General features: G+C 46.6%; 1 protein-coding gene across 3 annotated transcripts in view; it reads left to right on the forward strand.

Annotated features, from left to right (window-relative positions):
- NFS1 (NFS1 cysteine desulfurase) overlaps nt 1-17,061 on the forward strand; it is a 33,534-nt gene that overhangs the window by 4,199 nt on the left and 12,274 nt on the right. For 2 of the 3 annotated variants that reach the window (XM_089306820.1, NM_001171334.1), the window contains exon 5: nt 4,518-4,670. The exons of the other annotated variant lie outside the window; for it this stretch is intronic. Coding sequence is in view for 1 of the 2 variants with exons in the window: in NM_001171334.1 (NP_001164805.1) it covers nt 4,518-4,670 (153 nt within the window). In the remaining variant the exon portion in view is untranslated. The remainder of the gene's footprint in view (nt 1-4,517; nt 4,671-17,061) is intronic. 3 annotated transcript variants of the gene reach the window in all.

The raw sequence follows: 17,061 nt of genomic DNA on the forward strand, positions 1-17,061 counted from the left end.
GGAGCAGCCGGGTCTCGCCATAGCACCGGCCTAAAAGTACATCCCTCTTTTATTTTTTTAAAGATTTATTTATTTATTTATTTGAAAATCAGAATTACACACAGAGAGAGGAGAGGCAGAGAGAGAGGTCTTCCATCCCGTGGTCCCCAACTGGCTGCAACGGCCGGAGCTGTGCCAGTCCTAAGCCAGGAGCCAGGAACTTCTGGATCTCCCACGTGGATATAAGGGCCTAAGGACTTGGGCCATCTTCTACTGCTTTCCCAGGTCACAGCAGAGAGCTGTATTGGAAGTGGAGCAGCCAGGACTAGAACAAGCGTCCATATGGGATGCCAGCACTTCAGGCCAGAGTGTTGACCCACTGCGCCACAGCACTGTCCCCAGTACATCCCACTTTGATAGCCCCTTCTTTCCACTGAGGTCTCACAGAGAATCATCGTGTAGGATATTTTTTTTTGCCACAGAGTCTTGGCTTTCCATGCCTGAAATGCTCTCACAGTAGATGGCTCCATTTTTAAGTATTTGGTGTTATGGTGCCCTCTACAGGCATTCGTTTGGTCACCTATTTGGGGCTGAGTCATTCTGTCCTTGGGACATTCAGAGGAAAATTCCTGTGTTATGTTTCATGGAACATCATCACATTTGACTGGGCCTGGTTGCTAGGATGTTGAGTCAGTGCCAAGGCTCTGAGAAATTGTAGTCGGTATAGAGTCCAATGGGACTCCACCTCTTCTTACCAGTGGTCTCCACTTTGCTGCCAATGTTGGTTTCCCTGACTTTCATCTAAGCATAGGAGGCATAGGACAGGCTCCAGAAATTAGCAGCCTCTCTGATTCTGTTAGCAAAAAGGTGTCCTTTAGACTTCAGAGACCACTAGGTCAGGAGGGAGGTTCCTCCAAGGATTTGGTTGGTTTCTGGATTGAGGAACATTTAAAAACTTTAAAAACATTTGCTTTGAAATTCTCCCTTGGTCTCAAACCTAGAGGTTAAAGATTGCTAAGAATAACTGTGATCGTGTTCCTCTAAGTCTCCTGGATGGATAGAGTAAATATTTATCTTTTATTATAGGATTCCACACAGTGGGTTACTGAGATAGGAAGGTGTGAGAGAGAGATCATTTAAATTACATTGTTTATAAATAATAGTAACAAGGGGCTGGCGCCATGGCTCACTTGGTTAATCCTCCACCTGAGGCGCCGGCGCCATGGCTCACTTGGTTAATCCTCCACCTGAGGCGCCGGCGCCATGGCTCACTTGGTTAATCCTCCACCTGAGGCACCAGCATCCCGTATAGGGACTGGGTTCTAGTCCCTATTGCTCCTCTTCCAGTCCAACTCTCTGCTGTGGCCCAGGAGGGCAGTGGAGGATGGCCCAAGTGCTTGGACCCTGCACCCGCACGGGAGACCAGGAAGAAGCAACTGGCTCCTGGCTTCAGATTGGTGCAGCACCGGCCATGGCAGCCATTAGGGGAGTGAACCAACGGAAGGAAGACCTTTCTCTCTCTCTCTGTCTCTCTCTCTCACTGTCTATAATGCTACCTGTCAAATAAAAGAAAAAAGAGTAACAAAATTTTGAACTACTCTCACCATTCCCAAATCATTCTCTTTTTTTTCAATTTTTATTTATTTGAGAGGCAGAGACAGAAACTGAATGCTTCCATTCACTGGGTCACTTTATTTTATTTTTTTTGGTAAAGATTTATGTTATTTATTTGAAAGGCAGAGTTACACTGAAAGAAAGGTAGAGATAGAGATCTTCCATCCACTGGTTCTCTCTCGTAATGGCTGCAAAGGCCAGGGCTGGGCCAGGCTGAAACCAGGAGCCAGAAGCTTCCTCCTGGTTTCCCACATGGGTGGCAGGGTCCCAAGCAACTTGGGCCATCTTCTACTGTTTTCCCAGGCCATTAGCAGGGAGCTGTTTCAGAAGTGGAGCAGCTGGGACAGAACTGGTATCCGTATGGGATGCTGGCACTGCCGGCAGCAGCTTAACTACTGCAGCACAGTGTTGAACTGTATTTTTTGTTTTTTTTTTTCTTAAGATTTATGTATTTATTTTATTTGAAAGAGTGTCAGAGGTAGAAACAGAGAGGGAGATTTTCCACTGCCTTCCCATGCGTAATACCAGGGATTTGGATTGGAAGGCTTAACAGCCAGGACTTGAACAGTGCTCCAAAATGGAATGCTGGCATAACAAGTGGTGGCTTAATCTGCTACAACACATTACTGGCCTCCAATATTTTTTTCTTTTGTTAAAAGTAACACCTACTCATGACTGTTTTGTTTAATGCTACTACCCTATCACCTAGAAAATTAGTTGGCACATAGTAGGTGCCAAGCAATTTTAGTAAATATTAGTTGAATCAGTGACTTAATGAATCATAAATATTCAAACAATATGGAACAGAATTCCTTAATTTTTTTTTTTTTTTTTTTTTTTTTTTTTTGGATAGACAGTGTTAGACAGTGAGAGAGACAGAGAGAAAGGTCTTCCTTCCATTGGTTCACCCCCCAAGTGGCCACTACGGCTGGCGCATTGCAGCCAGCGTGCTGGACTGATCAGAAGCCAGGAGCCAAGAGCTTCCTCCTGGTCTTCCATGCAGGTGCAGGGCCTGAGGACCTGGGCCATCCTCCACTGCACTCCCGGGCCACAGCAGAGAGCTGGACTGGAAGAGGAGCAACTGGGACAGAACCAGCGCCCCAACCAGGACTCGACCCGGGGTGCCGGCGCCGCAGGTGGAGGATTAGCCTAGTGAGCTGCGGCGCCGGCCAAGAATTCCTTAATTTTTTATTTTATTTTTTTTTATTTTTTGACAGGCAGAGTGGACAGTGAGAGAGAGAGACAGAGAGAAAGGTCTTCCTTTTGCCGTTGGTTCACCCTCCAATGGCCGCCGCGGCCGGTGCGCTGCGGCCGGCGCACCGCGCTGATCCGATGGCAGGAGCCAGGAGCCAGGTGCTTTTCCTGGTCTCCCATGCGGGTGCAGGGCCCAAGCACTTGGGCCATCCTCCACTGCACTCCCTGGCCACAGCAGAGGGCTGGCCTGGAAGAGGGGCAACCGGGACAGAATCCGGCGCCCCGACCGGGACTAGAACCCGGTGTGCCGGCGCCACTAGGCGGAGGATTAGCCTAGTGAGCCGCGGCGCCGGCAGAATTCCTTAATTTAACCACAAAGAGATGATGCCTTTTAACTATTTGCTGTATATTTCTCTAAATTTTTAAACACATACATTTGTCTGTATATTGTTATCATTTTAATAGACTTTTTAAAAAAGATTTATGTATTTATTTATTTATTTATTTGAAAGTCAGAGTTACACAGAGAGGAGTAGAGAGAGAAAGGTCTTCTAACTGTTGGTTAACTCCCCAATTGGCTGCAGCGGCTGGAGCCATGCTGATCTGAAGCCAGGAACCAGGAGCTTCCTCCAGGTCTCCCACGTGGGTGCAGGGGCCCAAGGACTTGGACCATCCGGCACTGCTTTCCCAGGCCATGGCAGAGAGCTAGATTGGAAGTGGAGCAGCCAGGTTTTGAACTGGTGCCCATATGGGATGCCAGCACTGCAGGCGGCAGCTTTACCCGCTACAGCACAGTGCTGGCCCCAAGAGATTTTATTTTTTTAACAATGGTTTTAGTTTCACAGAAAATTGAAAGGAAGGTACAGAGGTTTCCCAAATATCTGCTGTTCCTATGGCTACAGCCACTCTTTATATTCAGTATCACCCAGCACAGAGGTAAATGTTACAATTGATGAAGTTTTATTGACATCTCATTATCCTCCAAAGTGCATAGCCTATGTTAGAATTCACTCTTGGTGTTGTGCATTCTACTGGTGTAGAAGACAAATGTGAGTTGTTCCAGCAAGTTATCGAGCCTGAAGGGGCTATGGGAAGTCCTGAATTTGTAGCCGCCTGTGTGGAAGTGTGGGAGTTGAAATACCCAGTACTTGCATGTAGCATCTGAAATGGGGGCAGTCTTGTAGGATTAAGCCTTTAGTCTGTGAGGTTTTCACTCGCTCTGGGTTGATAGTGTCAGGACTGAATTAGGGCCGTCGCCGCGGCTCAATAGGCTAATCCTCCACCTAGCGGCGCCGGCACACCAGGTTCTAGTCCCTGTCGGGGCGCCGGATTCTTTCCCGTTTGCCCCTCTTCCAGGCCAGCTCTCTGCTGTGGCCAGGGAAAGCAGTGGAGGATGGCCCAAGTGCTTGGGCCCTGCACCCCATGGGAGACCAGGAGAAGCACCTGGCTCCCGCCTTCAGATAGCGCGTCAGCTGTGGCGGCCTTTGGAGGGTGAACCAACGGCAAAAGGAAGACCTTTCTCTCTGTCTCTCTCTCTCATTGTCCACTCTGCCTGTCAAAAAAAAAAAAAAAAAAAAAGGACTGAATTGGATTGTAGGATACTCAGCTGCTGTCAGAGAACTGGTTTCGGAGCACTCTCCTTGCCTACTTTCCCCATACAAGTGGGGTTGAAGTCATTACTTATTGCCAGCTCTTATTATGTTCTTCCTTCCGCCACCACCAATTTCCAGGGAGTGGCCAGGTTCTACAGGTCACGGAAAAAACACTTGATCACCACCCAGACGGAGCACAAATGTGTCTTGGACTCCTGCCGTTCACTTGAAGCTGAGGGCTTTAAAGTCACCTACCTCCCCGTGCAGAAGAGTGGGATCATTGACCTGCAGGTAGGAGTGGCTCTGGGCAGGAGGGACAAAATAGGAACAGCGTGGGTTCCACCCGTAGATCTATCTCTAAAGGCTCCACTGGAACTTAGAGCAAATCGAATGGGGAGCGTGCATTTTAGAGAAGTAGAGCTGGCATCGAAGGAGATTATGTTCCCCTTGAGTGTGTACTGTCCTTTTCTCTGGAGGACTCGTTTCTCAGCTTTGCTGATGTTTCCTTAGTTTATATGAGAGCTGTTCTGCACGTGTGCAGGATGCCAGGGACTCACAGTGTGGCAAAGCTCCGACCTCCCCTGTGCTGATGTGTCTCATTCTTGTGGGGAAAATAAAAGGAATGCTTTTTTTGAATAATCCCTTATTAGCCCATTTCCTTTTATGTCCATTTTGGGTGGTGAGTCCACATCTTGTCTGATTTTTGATACAACAATCCCTAGAAAAATTCCAGTAGTTTGTAGACAGAGTCCTGTTACCAAACTACAAACTCTTCTTTCTCATCATTCATTGTTTCTTTCCTCTTTCTTCTTATTCATATTCAATCATCAATCCTTTAGATTCCTATCTGACTGTAGCCTTATAAAATCTCTGGAATTGCACTTTCATTTCTTTGGCTAGATCGAATCCCATATCTTAGCTACCTCTGGACTCAAACTTTGTTCCCAGAACTAGTCCTTTAGCCGCCACCTTCCAGCATCGTTAGATCATTAAACTGACTTTGTAAAAAAAAAAAAAGAAAAGAAAAAAAAGATTTATTTGTATTTATTTGGAAGGCAGAGGGAGAGACAAAGAGAGATCTTCCACCCACTGGTTCACTCTCCAAATGGCTGCAATGGCTGGGGCAGAGCCAGGCCAAAGCCAGGAGCCCCAGGATTCTTCCAGTTTTCCCACATGGGTACGGGAACTCAAGCACTCAAGAGAGCCATCCTCTACTGCTTTCTCAGGCATGTTAGCAGGGAGCTGGATTGGAAGTGGAGCACCTGGTTCTCAAGCCAGTGCCCATATAGGATGCTGGCATTGTAGGCTGTGGCTTAACCTCCTACACCATAACACCAGCCCCTAAAATTTGATTTTTCTTATTTATTTTCTTTTTCTATTTTTAATTTTCTTTTGTTAATTTATTCTTATTTATTTGAAAAGCAGAGAGAGAGAAAGGTGGAAAGAGAGCTTCCATCTGCTTATTCCTCCTCAGATGCCTCTAAAAGCCAAGGCTGGGCCACGCCAGAGTAGAGCGCACAGTACTCAATCTGAATCACCCAGATGCATGTCAGGGACTTAACTGCTTGAGCCATGACTTTTTTTTTTTTTTTTAACTTTATTTATGATTTTGAAAGGCAAATTCGCAGAAGGAGAAGAAAAGACAGAGAGGGATCTTCCCATCTACTGGTTCATTCCTCATGTGGCAGCAATGGCCAGGGTTGGACCTCCCTGACGCCAAGAGCCTGGAGCTCTATCTGGGTCTCTGATGTGGGTGATAGGGGCCCAATCACTTGGGCCATCTTCGACTGGTTTCCCAGGTACGTTAAGAAGAAGCTAGATTGGAAGTGGAGGAGCTGGGACTAAAACTGGTGCTCACATGGGATACTAGTATCGCACGTGGTAGTGTAACCTGCTGTGCCACAATGCTGGCCTCTTGAGCCGTCATTCTAGGTGCATATTAGCAGGAAATTGGATCAGAAATGGAGTGGCTAGGAATTGAACTCAGGCACTCTGACATGGAATATAGCTATCCGAAGTGGTGACTTAACTGCTAACCCAGATACCTGCCCCTAGATTTTTATTTATTTTTTATGTCTTAAAGATTTATTCATTTGAGGGGCTGGTGTTCTGGTATAGCTGGTAAAACTGCTGCCTGCGATGCTGGCTTCCCATATGGGCGCAGGTTCAAGTCTTAGCTGCCTCGCTTCTGGTCCAGCTCCCTGCTAATGTGCCTGAGAAAGCAGCAGAAGATGGCCCAAGTGCTTGGGCCCCTGCTACCCACACTGTAGACCCCAGAAGAAGCTTCTGGCTCCTGGCTCTGGCCTAGCCTGGCCTTGGTTCAGTGGGTGAGTAAACCAACCTATAGAGGGCCTTTCTTCTCTCCATCGCTCCCTCTCTCTCTGTAACTTTGACTTTCAAATAGATAAAATAAAATCTTTTAAAAATAAAATTTATTGCCGGTGCTGCGGCTCACTAGGCTAATCCTCTGCCTGCGGCTCTGGCACTCTGGGTTCTAGTCCCAGTTGGGGTGCCAGTTTTGTCCTGTTGCTCCTCTTCCAGTCCAGCACTCTGCTGTGGCCCGGGAGGTCAGTGGAGGATGGCCCAAGTGCTCAGGCCCCTGCACCCGCATGGGAGACCCGGAAAAAGCACCTGGCTTCTGGCTTCAGATTGGCGCAGCACCAGCCATAGTGGCCATTTGGGTAGTGAACCAACGGAAGGAAGACCTTTCTCTCTGTCTCTCTCTCTCACTGTCTGTTACTCTACCTGTAAAAATAATAATAATAATTATAGTAATAATAAAAAGGAAGTGGAACAGCCAGGACTCAAACCAGCACTCATACTGGGTGCCTCACTGTAGGCAGAGGCTTAACCTACTATACCATAGCACCTGCTCCTCAAATTTTTTTACATGCAGCTTTTTTAAGTGTTTGGAAACATAAGATGTAATTCATATACCAAAGAGCTCACTCTTTTTTTTTTTTTTTTTTTAGATTTTATTTATTTATTTGAGAGGTAGAGTTGGGCGTGGCATGGAGAGATAAAGAGAAAAGTCTCCCATCCACTGGCTCACTCCCCAAGTGGCTGCAACAGCTGGAGATGGGCTGATCCCTTGCAGGTGCAGGGGCCCAAGCATGTAGCCATTTTCTATTGCTTTCCCAGGCCGTAGCAGAAATCTGAATCTGAAGAGGAATAGCTGGGACTAGAACTGGGGCCCGTATGGGATGCTGGCACCACAAGTGGAGGCTTAGCCCACTACGCTACAGCGCCGACTCCCAAAGTTCACGCTTTTAAAGGTTGTAATTGAGGGGCTGGTGTTGTGTTGCAGCAGGTAAAGCCACTGCTTGTGATGCCAGCATCCCATATGAGTGCTGGTTCAAGTTCCAGGTGCTCTACTTCCAATCCAGCTCTCTGCTAAGGCCTGGAAAAGCAGTGGAAGATGGCCTAAGTCCTTGGGCTCCTGCACCCACGTGGGAGACCCAGAAGAAGCTCCTGGCTCCTGGCTCCAATTGGCCCAACTCCAGACATTGTGGCCATTTAGGGAGTGAACCAGTGGATGGAAGACCTCTGTCTCTGTCTGCCTCTGCCTCTCTGTAACTCTCCCTTTCAAATAAATAAATCAATCTTTAGAAAATAATAAAGTATACAGTTGAGTGTTTTTTAGTTTATTCACAAAGTTATGCAACAGTTACCATGATCACGTTATACTGCAATTTCACTGACCCCTAAAAGCTGCCCATGTTTACTTTTGTCATGTGTTCATCTAAAAATTCATTGCCAAATTCAAGATCCTGAAGACTTACTCCTGTGTTTCTGTTTAAGAGTTTGATAATTTTAGCTTTACATTTAGGTCTTTGATTCATTTTGAGTTGATTTTTGTGTATCATATGAGGAAAGGATCACTTCTTTCTTTTTCATGTATCTGAAGTTGTCCTGCTATAATGTTTATTGCAAAGACTGATTTTCCCCATTGAGTAGTTTTGGTAACATTGTTGAAAATCAATTGAGCATTCCTTTGTGAGTTTATTTCTGGGCTCTTAAGTTCTAGTAGTTCTAGTTCATGTATGTGTCTGACCTACACCATTACCACACTTTTTTTTTTTTTTTTTTTTTTTTACTTTTTTATTTGACAGGTAGAGTTAGTGAGAGAGAGAGACAGAGAGAAAGGTCTTCCTTCTGTTGGTTCACTCCCCAAATGGCCACTACAGCTGGTGCTGCGCCAATCTGAAGCCAGGAGCCAGATTTACCTGCTATACTATAGAAGCTGGCCCCAGGCCATTATAATTTTGATAGAGATTGGATTGACTATAGACTACATTTGGGGAATATTGCCATTTTAACAGTACCCTTGGCCGGCGCCGCGGCTCACTAGGCTAATCCTCCGCCTAGCGGCGCCGGCACACCGGGTTCTAGTCCCGGTCGGGGCGCCAGATTCTGTCCCGGTTGCCCCTCTTCCAGGCCAGCTCTCTGCTGTGGCCAGGGAGTGCAGTGGAGGATGGCCCAGGTGCTTGGGCCCTGCACCCCATGGGAGACCAGGAAAAGCACCTGGCTCCTGGCTCCTGCCATCGGATCAGCGCGGTGCGCCGGCCGCAGCGCGCCGGCCGCGGCGGCCATTGGAGGGTGAACCAACAGCAAAGGAAGACCTTTCTCTCTGTCTCTCTCACTGTCCACTCTGCCTGTCAAAAAAAAAGAAAAAAAGAAAAAAAACAAAAACAAAAACAAAAACAGTACCCCAGGCCATAGCAGAGAGCTGGATGGGAAGAGGAGCTGGTACTAGAACCAGCACCCATATAGGATGCCGGTGCTTCAGGTCAGGGTGTTAACTCGTTGCACCACAGGGCTGGCCCCGTTTTCTTAATTTACTTTTTAGGTTATTGCTAGTGTGCATAAATATAACTGATTTTTGTAGAGCATGTATTCTGTTACTTTCTTGAGCTCATTTATTACATCGAATAGTCTTGTTGATTCTCTGGAGTATTTCATACATACATATATGTATATATGTGTGTGTGTGTATGCACATAGTTCTGCTTCTTTCTTGCCTGCCTAAATGCATTTTATTTCTTTCTCTTGCCTGATTGCCATGGCAAGAACTTGGAGTACAATGTTGAGTTGAAGTAACAACAGCAAGTGGCCTTGTCTTATTCCTGATCTTTGGTGAAAACTTTTTAGTATTTCACCATTAATTATAATGGTAGCTGTATTTTTTGTTGATGTTCTGTAGTTACTTAAGGAAGCTTTATTATGTTCCTAGTTTGTTGAATGTTTTTTATCATGAAAGTTTGTCAGATTTTTTTGTTACCATTTTGTGTATACACAGATGTGGTCATGTGGTTTTGTTCTCTCTATATATATATTATATAGATTTACATTCTGGATACAGTTCCTCTTAGTAATAGTGTATGATACTTTTTGTATGTTGCTGGACTTGGTTTCTTAGTATTTTGTTAATGATTTTTGTTATTTTGTAAAATTTTATAATTTTTAATTTTCTAATTGTTTTTAGAAGCTGGCAGTCTTTTTTTTTTTTTTTTAATTATTTTATTTATTTGAAAGACAGAGTTAAAGAGAGAGGTATAGCCAGAGAGAGAGAGAAAGTTCTTCCTTCTACTGGTTCACTCCCCAGATGACTGCAATGGCCAGAGCCGAGCTGATCTGAAACCAGGAGCCAAGAGCTTCTTCTGGGTCTCACACGCAGGTACAGGGGTCCAAGGACTTGGATCATCTTCCACTGCTTTCCCACACCAAAGCCAAGAGCTGAATCAGAAATGGAGCAGCCAGAGAGAGAGAGGCAAAGACAGAGAGAAGTCTTCATCCATTGGTTCAATCTCCAAATGACTGTAATAGCCAGGGCTGGGCTAGACTGAAGCCAGGAGCCAGGAACTTCATCTCTGTCTCCCACATGGATGCAGGGACCCAAGCACTTCATCTGTCTTCTGCTGCTTTCCCAGGTGAATGAGAAGTGGAGCAGCCAGGGCTTGAACCAGTGCCGATATGGGCTGCCAGCACAGTAGGCAGTGGTTTAACCTCCTATGCTACAGTGCCACTCACCCCTCATTGATCTATTAATTTTTTTTTAAGATTTATTTTTTATTTATTTGAAAGAGTTAGAGAGAGAGGTAGAGTGAGAGAGAGTGGTCTTCTATCTGCTGGTTCACTCCCCAGTTGGCTGCAATGGCCAGAGCTGAGCTGATCCAAAGCCAGGATCCAGGATTTCTTCTGGGTCTCCCACATGGGTGCAAAGGCCCAAGGACTGGGCCATCTTCCACTGCTTTCCCAGGCCACAGCAGAGAGCTGGATCAGAAGTGGAGCAGCCGGGCCTTAGCTAGAGGCCTTATGAGTTACTGGCTCTGCAGGCCGGGGCTTTAACCCACTATTAATCTTTTCTTTCTTGTCTTAATCTCTTTAGGATAGGTGTTTGATATAGAGGTTAGATTGCTACCTGGGATGCCCACATTCTATTTCTCAGTGAATGGTTTTGAGTTCTGGCTCTGCTTCTGATTCCAACTTCCTCCTAATGTGATTTTGGAGGTGATAGGTGATGGCTCATGTATTTGGTTCCCTGCCATGTGGAACACCCAGAAGGAATTCTTGGCTCTTAGCTTTGGTCTGGCCCTGCCTGGGCTTTGGAGATATTTTAGGAATGAACCAGCAGTTTGGAGTTGTCTCTGTCTCTGTCTCTACTTTTCAAGTAAATAAAATAAGTAAAAATTTCAAAAATAAAAGTTTATGTCGGGGCTGGTGCTGTGGTGCAGCAGGTTAAGCCACAGTCTGCAGCAGGAATATCCCATTTAGGTTCCAGTTCAGTTCATGGCTGTTCACTTCTGATCCAGCTCCCTACCAATGTGCCTGGGAAAGCAGCGGGAGATGATTCAAATACTGGGTTCCCTGCGCCCACACAGAAAACCCATAAGAAGCTCATGGCTCCTGCTTTGGCCTGGCCCAGCCCCAGTTGTGATATATTTTTTAAAATATTTATTTATTTATTTGAAAGAGTTAAACAGAGAGAGAGAGAGAGAGGTCTTCCATCCTCTAGTTCACTACCCAATTGGCCGCAATGGCCAGAGCTGTGCCAATCCAAAGCCAGGAGCTTCTTTTGGGTCTCCCACGTGGGTGCAGGGGCCCAAGGACTTGGGCTATCTTCCACTGCTTTCCCAAGCCATAACAAAGAGCTGGATCTAAAGTGGAGTAGCTACGGCTTGAATCTGCGCCCATATGGGATGCCAGCACTGCAGGCAGTGGCCTTACCTGCTATGTCACAGCACAGGCCCCTGTTGTAACCATTTTGGCGTAAACTAGTGGATGGAAGGTCTCTCTTTCTCTCTGTGTAACTCTTTCAAATAAATTAATTAATTTAAAAAGAAAGAAGAAAAAGGTTTATGTCAAGTCCCAGCGCTCATGAAATTTCTTTGGCTACTCCAGTCCCTTCTAATCTTTTCCTTCTCTAAATTACTTCAACGTTTAATGGTTTTACTTCTGTTAGGAAAATAGCACAGTTTTATCTATGGTGCAATTTACACCTGACAGTATCCTAGGCTCTAGACCCGCCTCCTCCCCCACCCCCACCCCGCTGCTGCCATTGCTAGAAGCCAGGTAGCCACACGGCCCAACCGCTGTTGTCAAGCTCCACTCCCATCCTAGTGGGATTCGCTGCTCCTACTTCCCTGCCCACCCCCCACCCTCAGGCAAAGTTTTGAAAGGACCTGCTCCTGAACATGTGGCTCTCTTCTCTCCTGCTCACTCTCTCTCACTCTCTCTTCTCTGCGCTCTCTGCTCTCCTCTCCTCTCCCCCTCTCGTGTCTCTTCTCTGCTCTCTCTCTTTTTCCCTCTTCGCCCTTTCCCTCCAGACTGCTGGGTTTTCCCCAATAAACTCTTTCCCTTACTCCGGTGTTTGGTGTGTTTTGTGACAGCCTAACAACTTCTGTGCTGTATTGTGTGTGTTTATATGTGTCTACTAGATTGTTTCTTGAATGCAAGAGTATGTATTTCCTAGATTGTATTTTCTCATTATAAACTTAGTGTGTTTCATTTTAAAATTTTTAAAACTTATTTTCATTTAATTTTTTAAAAAGATTTGTTTATTTGAGAAGCAGAGTTTCAGATAGAGGAAGAGAGAGTTATTCCATCTGCTGGTTCATTCCCCAAGTGGCCGCAATGCCTGGAGCTGGGCTAATCAGAAGCCACGACCAGGAGCATCTTCTGGGTCTCCCACATGGGTGCAGGGGCCCAAGCCATTGATTCCCTCCTCTGCTGTTTCCCCAGGCCATTAGCAGGGAAGTGGAGCAGCCAGGAGTAGGTATGGGATGCCGCAGGCAGAAGCTTAACTTACTAAGCCACAGCATCCCTATTTTCACTTTATTGAAAAGGCAGAGACAGAGAGATAGAGCTCTTCCATTCTCTGATTCACTCCCCATGTGCCCGAAATAGTTAAGGCTGGGCAAGGCCAAAGCCAGGAGCCAGAACTCAATCCAGGAAGGAACCCATGTACTTGAGCCATCATTTGCAGCCTGCCAGCGTGTGCATTGTCTGTTAACTGCATCAGAAGCAAAGCAGCTGGAACTTGAACCAGGCACTGGATACATAGTGTCTTTTTTTTCTCTTCCCACTGTGCCTTTAGTGCCAGGTACTAGGCGGGAAGGATTGAACAAGGCAGGCCTAATCTATCTGCCTCAGGGAGCTCACATTCTAGTGAGGTGGTAGTGGTTTACATGTAAACAAACAATTAAGTGCTATGAAAAAATCAAACAAGAGAGAACTTAACACTGAGCACTTATATTAGATCAGTGTATGGGAAGGTTGATTAGTAATTCTTTTAAGGTTCATGTTTCAGCCAGATGTGGTACCTGCCTCCAGGTTATTTTTAATAAACCTGTTCTGTGTGGTTTATTCTATTTTTTGTAGCTTACTTTGATACCCTAAGGTAAAAAAGGCTCCCCTTCTCTTTTTTTATATCAAACTTTGTAGTTTTAGGTAATTATGGATTCATATGCAGTCGTTTGTGTTGGTTTTTTTTTTTTTTTTTTGACAGGCAGAGTTAGACAGTGAGAGAGACAGAGACAGAGAGAAAGGTCTTCCTTCCGTTAGTTCATCCCCCAAAATGGTTGCCACGGCTGGCGCGCTGCGCCGATCCAAAGCTAGGAGCCAGATGCTTCCTCCTGGTCTCCCATGGGGTGCAGGGCCCAAGCACTTGGGCCATCCTCCACTGCCTTCCTGGGCCACAGCAGAGAGCTGGACTGGAAGAGGAGCAACTGGGACAGAACCGGTGCCCCAACCGGGACTAGAACCTGGAGTGCCGGTGCCAAAGGCAAAGGATTAGCCTAGTGAACTGCAGCGCTGGCCCATATGCAGCTGTAAGAGACAATACAGAGAGATCATATTTACTCTTTGCCTAGTTTCCTTTTTTTTTTTTTTTTTTTTTTTTGACAGGCAGAGTGGACAGTGAGAGAGAGAGACAGAGAGAAAGGTCTTCCTTTTGCCGCTGGTTCACCCTCCAATGGCCGCCGCGGCCGGTTCGCTGCGGCCGGCGCACCACGCTGATCCGATGGCAGGAGCCAGGAACCAGGTGCTTTTCCTGGTCTCCCATGGGGTGCAGGGCCCAAGCACCTGGGCCATCCTCCACTGCACTCCCTGGCCACAGCAGAGGGCTGGCCTGGAAGAGGGGCAACCGGGACAGAATCTGGCGCCCCGACCGGGACTAGAACCCGGTGTGCCGGCGCCGCTAGGCGGAGGATTAGCCTAGTGAGCCGCGGCGCCGGCCTTTTTTTAAGATTTTTTAAAAAGACTGGATTATTTTGGGGGCTGGCACTACGGAACAGTAGGTAATGCCGCCTCCTGCAGTGCTGGCATCCCACATGGGCACCAGTTGAGTCCTAGCTGCTCCATTTCCGATGCTACTCTCTGCTATGGCCTGCTATGGGCCCCTGCACCAGAGTGGGAGATCTGGAAGAAGCTCTTGGCTTTGGATCAGCACAGCTCCGGCCGTAAAGCCAATTGGGGAATGAACCAATGGATGGAAGACCTCTCTCTCTCTCTGCCTCTTCTTCTCTCTTGGTGTAACTCTGACTTTCACATAAATAAATAAATCTTTAAAAAATTATTTTATTTGAAAGGCAGAGTTATGAGGCAGAGGCAGAGAGAAAGAGAGAGAGATTTCATCCTCTGGCTCACTCCTTAGATGGCTGCACTAGATGGAGCTGCGCCAATCCAAAGCCAGGAGCCAGGAGCTTCTTCCAGGTCTCCCATTCATGTGCAGGGTCCCAAGGACTTGGTTCATCTTCTACTGCTTTCCCAGGGCATAACAGAGAGCTGGATAGGAAGTGGAGCAGCTGGGACTTGAACCGGGGCCATATGGGGTGCCAGCACTGCAGGTAGCTGCTTTACTCGCTCAGCCACAGCACCGCCCCTTAAAAGATTTTATTGATTTATATAAGAGGTAGAGTTACAGACAGTGAGAAGGAGAGATGGGAAGAAAGGTCTTCCATTCTCTGGTTCACACCCAAATAGTTGCAACAGCTGGAGCTGGGCCAGTCTGAAGCCAGGAGCCAAAACTTCCTCCAGGTCTCTCACACAGGCGCAGGGGTACATTCACTTGGGCTATCTTCCATTGCTTTCTCAGGCTGTAAGCAGTTAGCTGGATCACTAGAGGAGCAGCTGGGACACATACCAGCACCCATATGGGATGCAGGTACCACACGTGGAGGATTAAGCTACAGCCCTGGCCCTCCCAGTTTTTTTTTTTTTTTTTTTATTAAAAAAAAATTTTTTTTTTGACAGGCAGAGTGGACCGTGAGAGAGAGAGACAGAGAGAAAGGTCTTCCTTTGCTGTTGGTTCACCCTCCAGTGGCTGCCGCGGCCAGTGCGCTGTGGCTGGCGCACCACACTGATCCGAAGCCAGTAGCCAGGTGCTTCTCCTGGTCTCCCATGGGGTGCAGGGCACAAGCACTTGGGCCATCCTCCACTGCACTCCTGGGCCACAACAGAGAGCTGGCCTGGAAGAGGGGCAACCGGGACAGAATCCGGCGCCCCAACCGGGACTAGAACCCGGTGTGCTGGCGCCGCAAGGCGGAGGATTAGCCTAGTGAGCCGCGGCACCAGCCCCCAGTTTCTTTAATAGTAATGATTGGGATGAGATTGAGGTGGAGATATTACCTCCATTTGTCTCACATGGAAGAAGAAACTCTAAGCAGATAAGCAGAGAGATTTAAAAGCAAGTTTTACTAGAGTCTAAGAGCTCCAGCCAGAGCTGCATGGAGGGGGCTGTTGGCAATGGAGTTTTTAAGGACAATTTTGAAAAGAAAAAAAAAAAAACTGACCAATCAGATTGGTCAATCAGTTACAAGTTACCTTCAGTTACAAGTTAGGGACAAAACCCATCTGAAGACCTGATTTGCAATCCTTTATCCTGTCTAGCCTGCTCTGGATAATACATGAAAGCCATCCAAAGAGTGGAATGGGTATCTTGTTTTCACAATAAACTGTGAGCTCAGGAAGGTGGAGTCACCACTCCTTTGCTATTCTCACAATAAGATTGGAAGCTCCCAAGGAGTGGGCAGCCTTGCTAAGGATAACTTTTGGGGGAACATTTTCCCCCCTCAATTTCCAGACTGCCTATTAATCCATCTGACTCCTCACAATAACACCTTAAGAAGGTAGAGTACACCATCACAACCAGGATAGTGACACTGATACAGTCCGCCAATCTTTTTCTGATATATTCAGTTTCACTTGTACTCCTATGCGTATGTGTATGTAGTTAGTGTAACCACCACCATAGTCAAGATACAAATGTCTGGGGCCAGTGCTGTGGCTTAGTGAGTAAAGCCATCTCCTGCAGTGTTGGCATCCCATATGGGTACTGGTTGCAGTCCCAGCAGCTCCACTTATCCAGCTTTCTGCTATGGCCTGGAAAGACAATGGACGATGGCAGAAATCCTTGGGCCCCTGCACCAGTGTGGGAGACCTGTTTTCTTTTTAAGGGCCGGTGCTATGGCGCAGCATCCGATATGGACACCGGTTCTAGTCCCAGCTGCTCCCCTTCCAATCCGGCTCTCTGCTATGGCCTGGGAAAGTGGTAGAAGATGGCCCAGGTCCTTGGGCCCCTGCACCCACGCAGGAGACCCGGAAGAAGCTCCTGGCATCGGATTGACACAGCTTTGGCCATTGCAGCCAATTGGGGAGTGAACCACCAGATGAACAATATCTCTCTGCCTCTCCTCTCTATGTGTAACTCTTTCAAATAAATAAATAAATCCTAAAAAAAAAAAAAAAAAAATACAAGTGATTTAATCATCCCATTGTTCCTTTGCATTGTTCTTGTAAAACCACTAATTTGTCTTCTGTTTCTTTAATTTTGTCATTTCATAATATTATATAAATGGAGTCCATAAGTTAGATACCTGCTGGTATTGGCATTGTCAGTTAGCATTGTCTTTGGAGACTCATTCACTGTTACAAGCAGCAGCAGTTTGTTCCTTTGTGCTGAATCTACTCCCTGTTGTCTGTAACTATGCACCTGTCACAGACATCTAGGTAGTTCCTAATGTTTGGCAATTATTCGCAAAGGTACTTTGGACAGTTAAGTGTTTTTTTGTGTGTGAATTTAATTTTATTTCACTGAGTTAAATGACTAAAAGTGAATTACTAGGCCAGCGCCATGGCTCACTAGGCTAATCCTCCGCCTTGCGGCGCCAGCACACCGGGTTCT

Source organism: Oryctolagus cuniculus, chromosome 11, assembly GCF_051225735.1.
Source record: "Oryctolagus cuniculus isolate XC-2025 breed Fujian yellow rabbit chromosome 11, ASM5122573v1, whole genome shotgun sequence".
Classification (NCBI taxonomy): Eukaryota; Metazoa; Chordata; class Mammalia; order Lagomorpha; family Leporidae; genus Oryctolagus; species Oryctolagus cuniculus.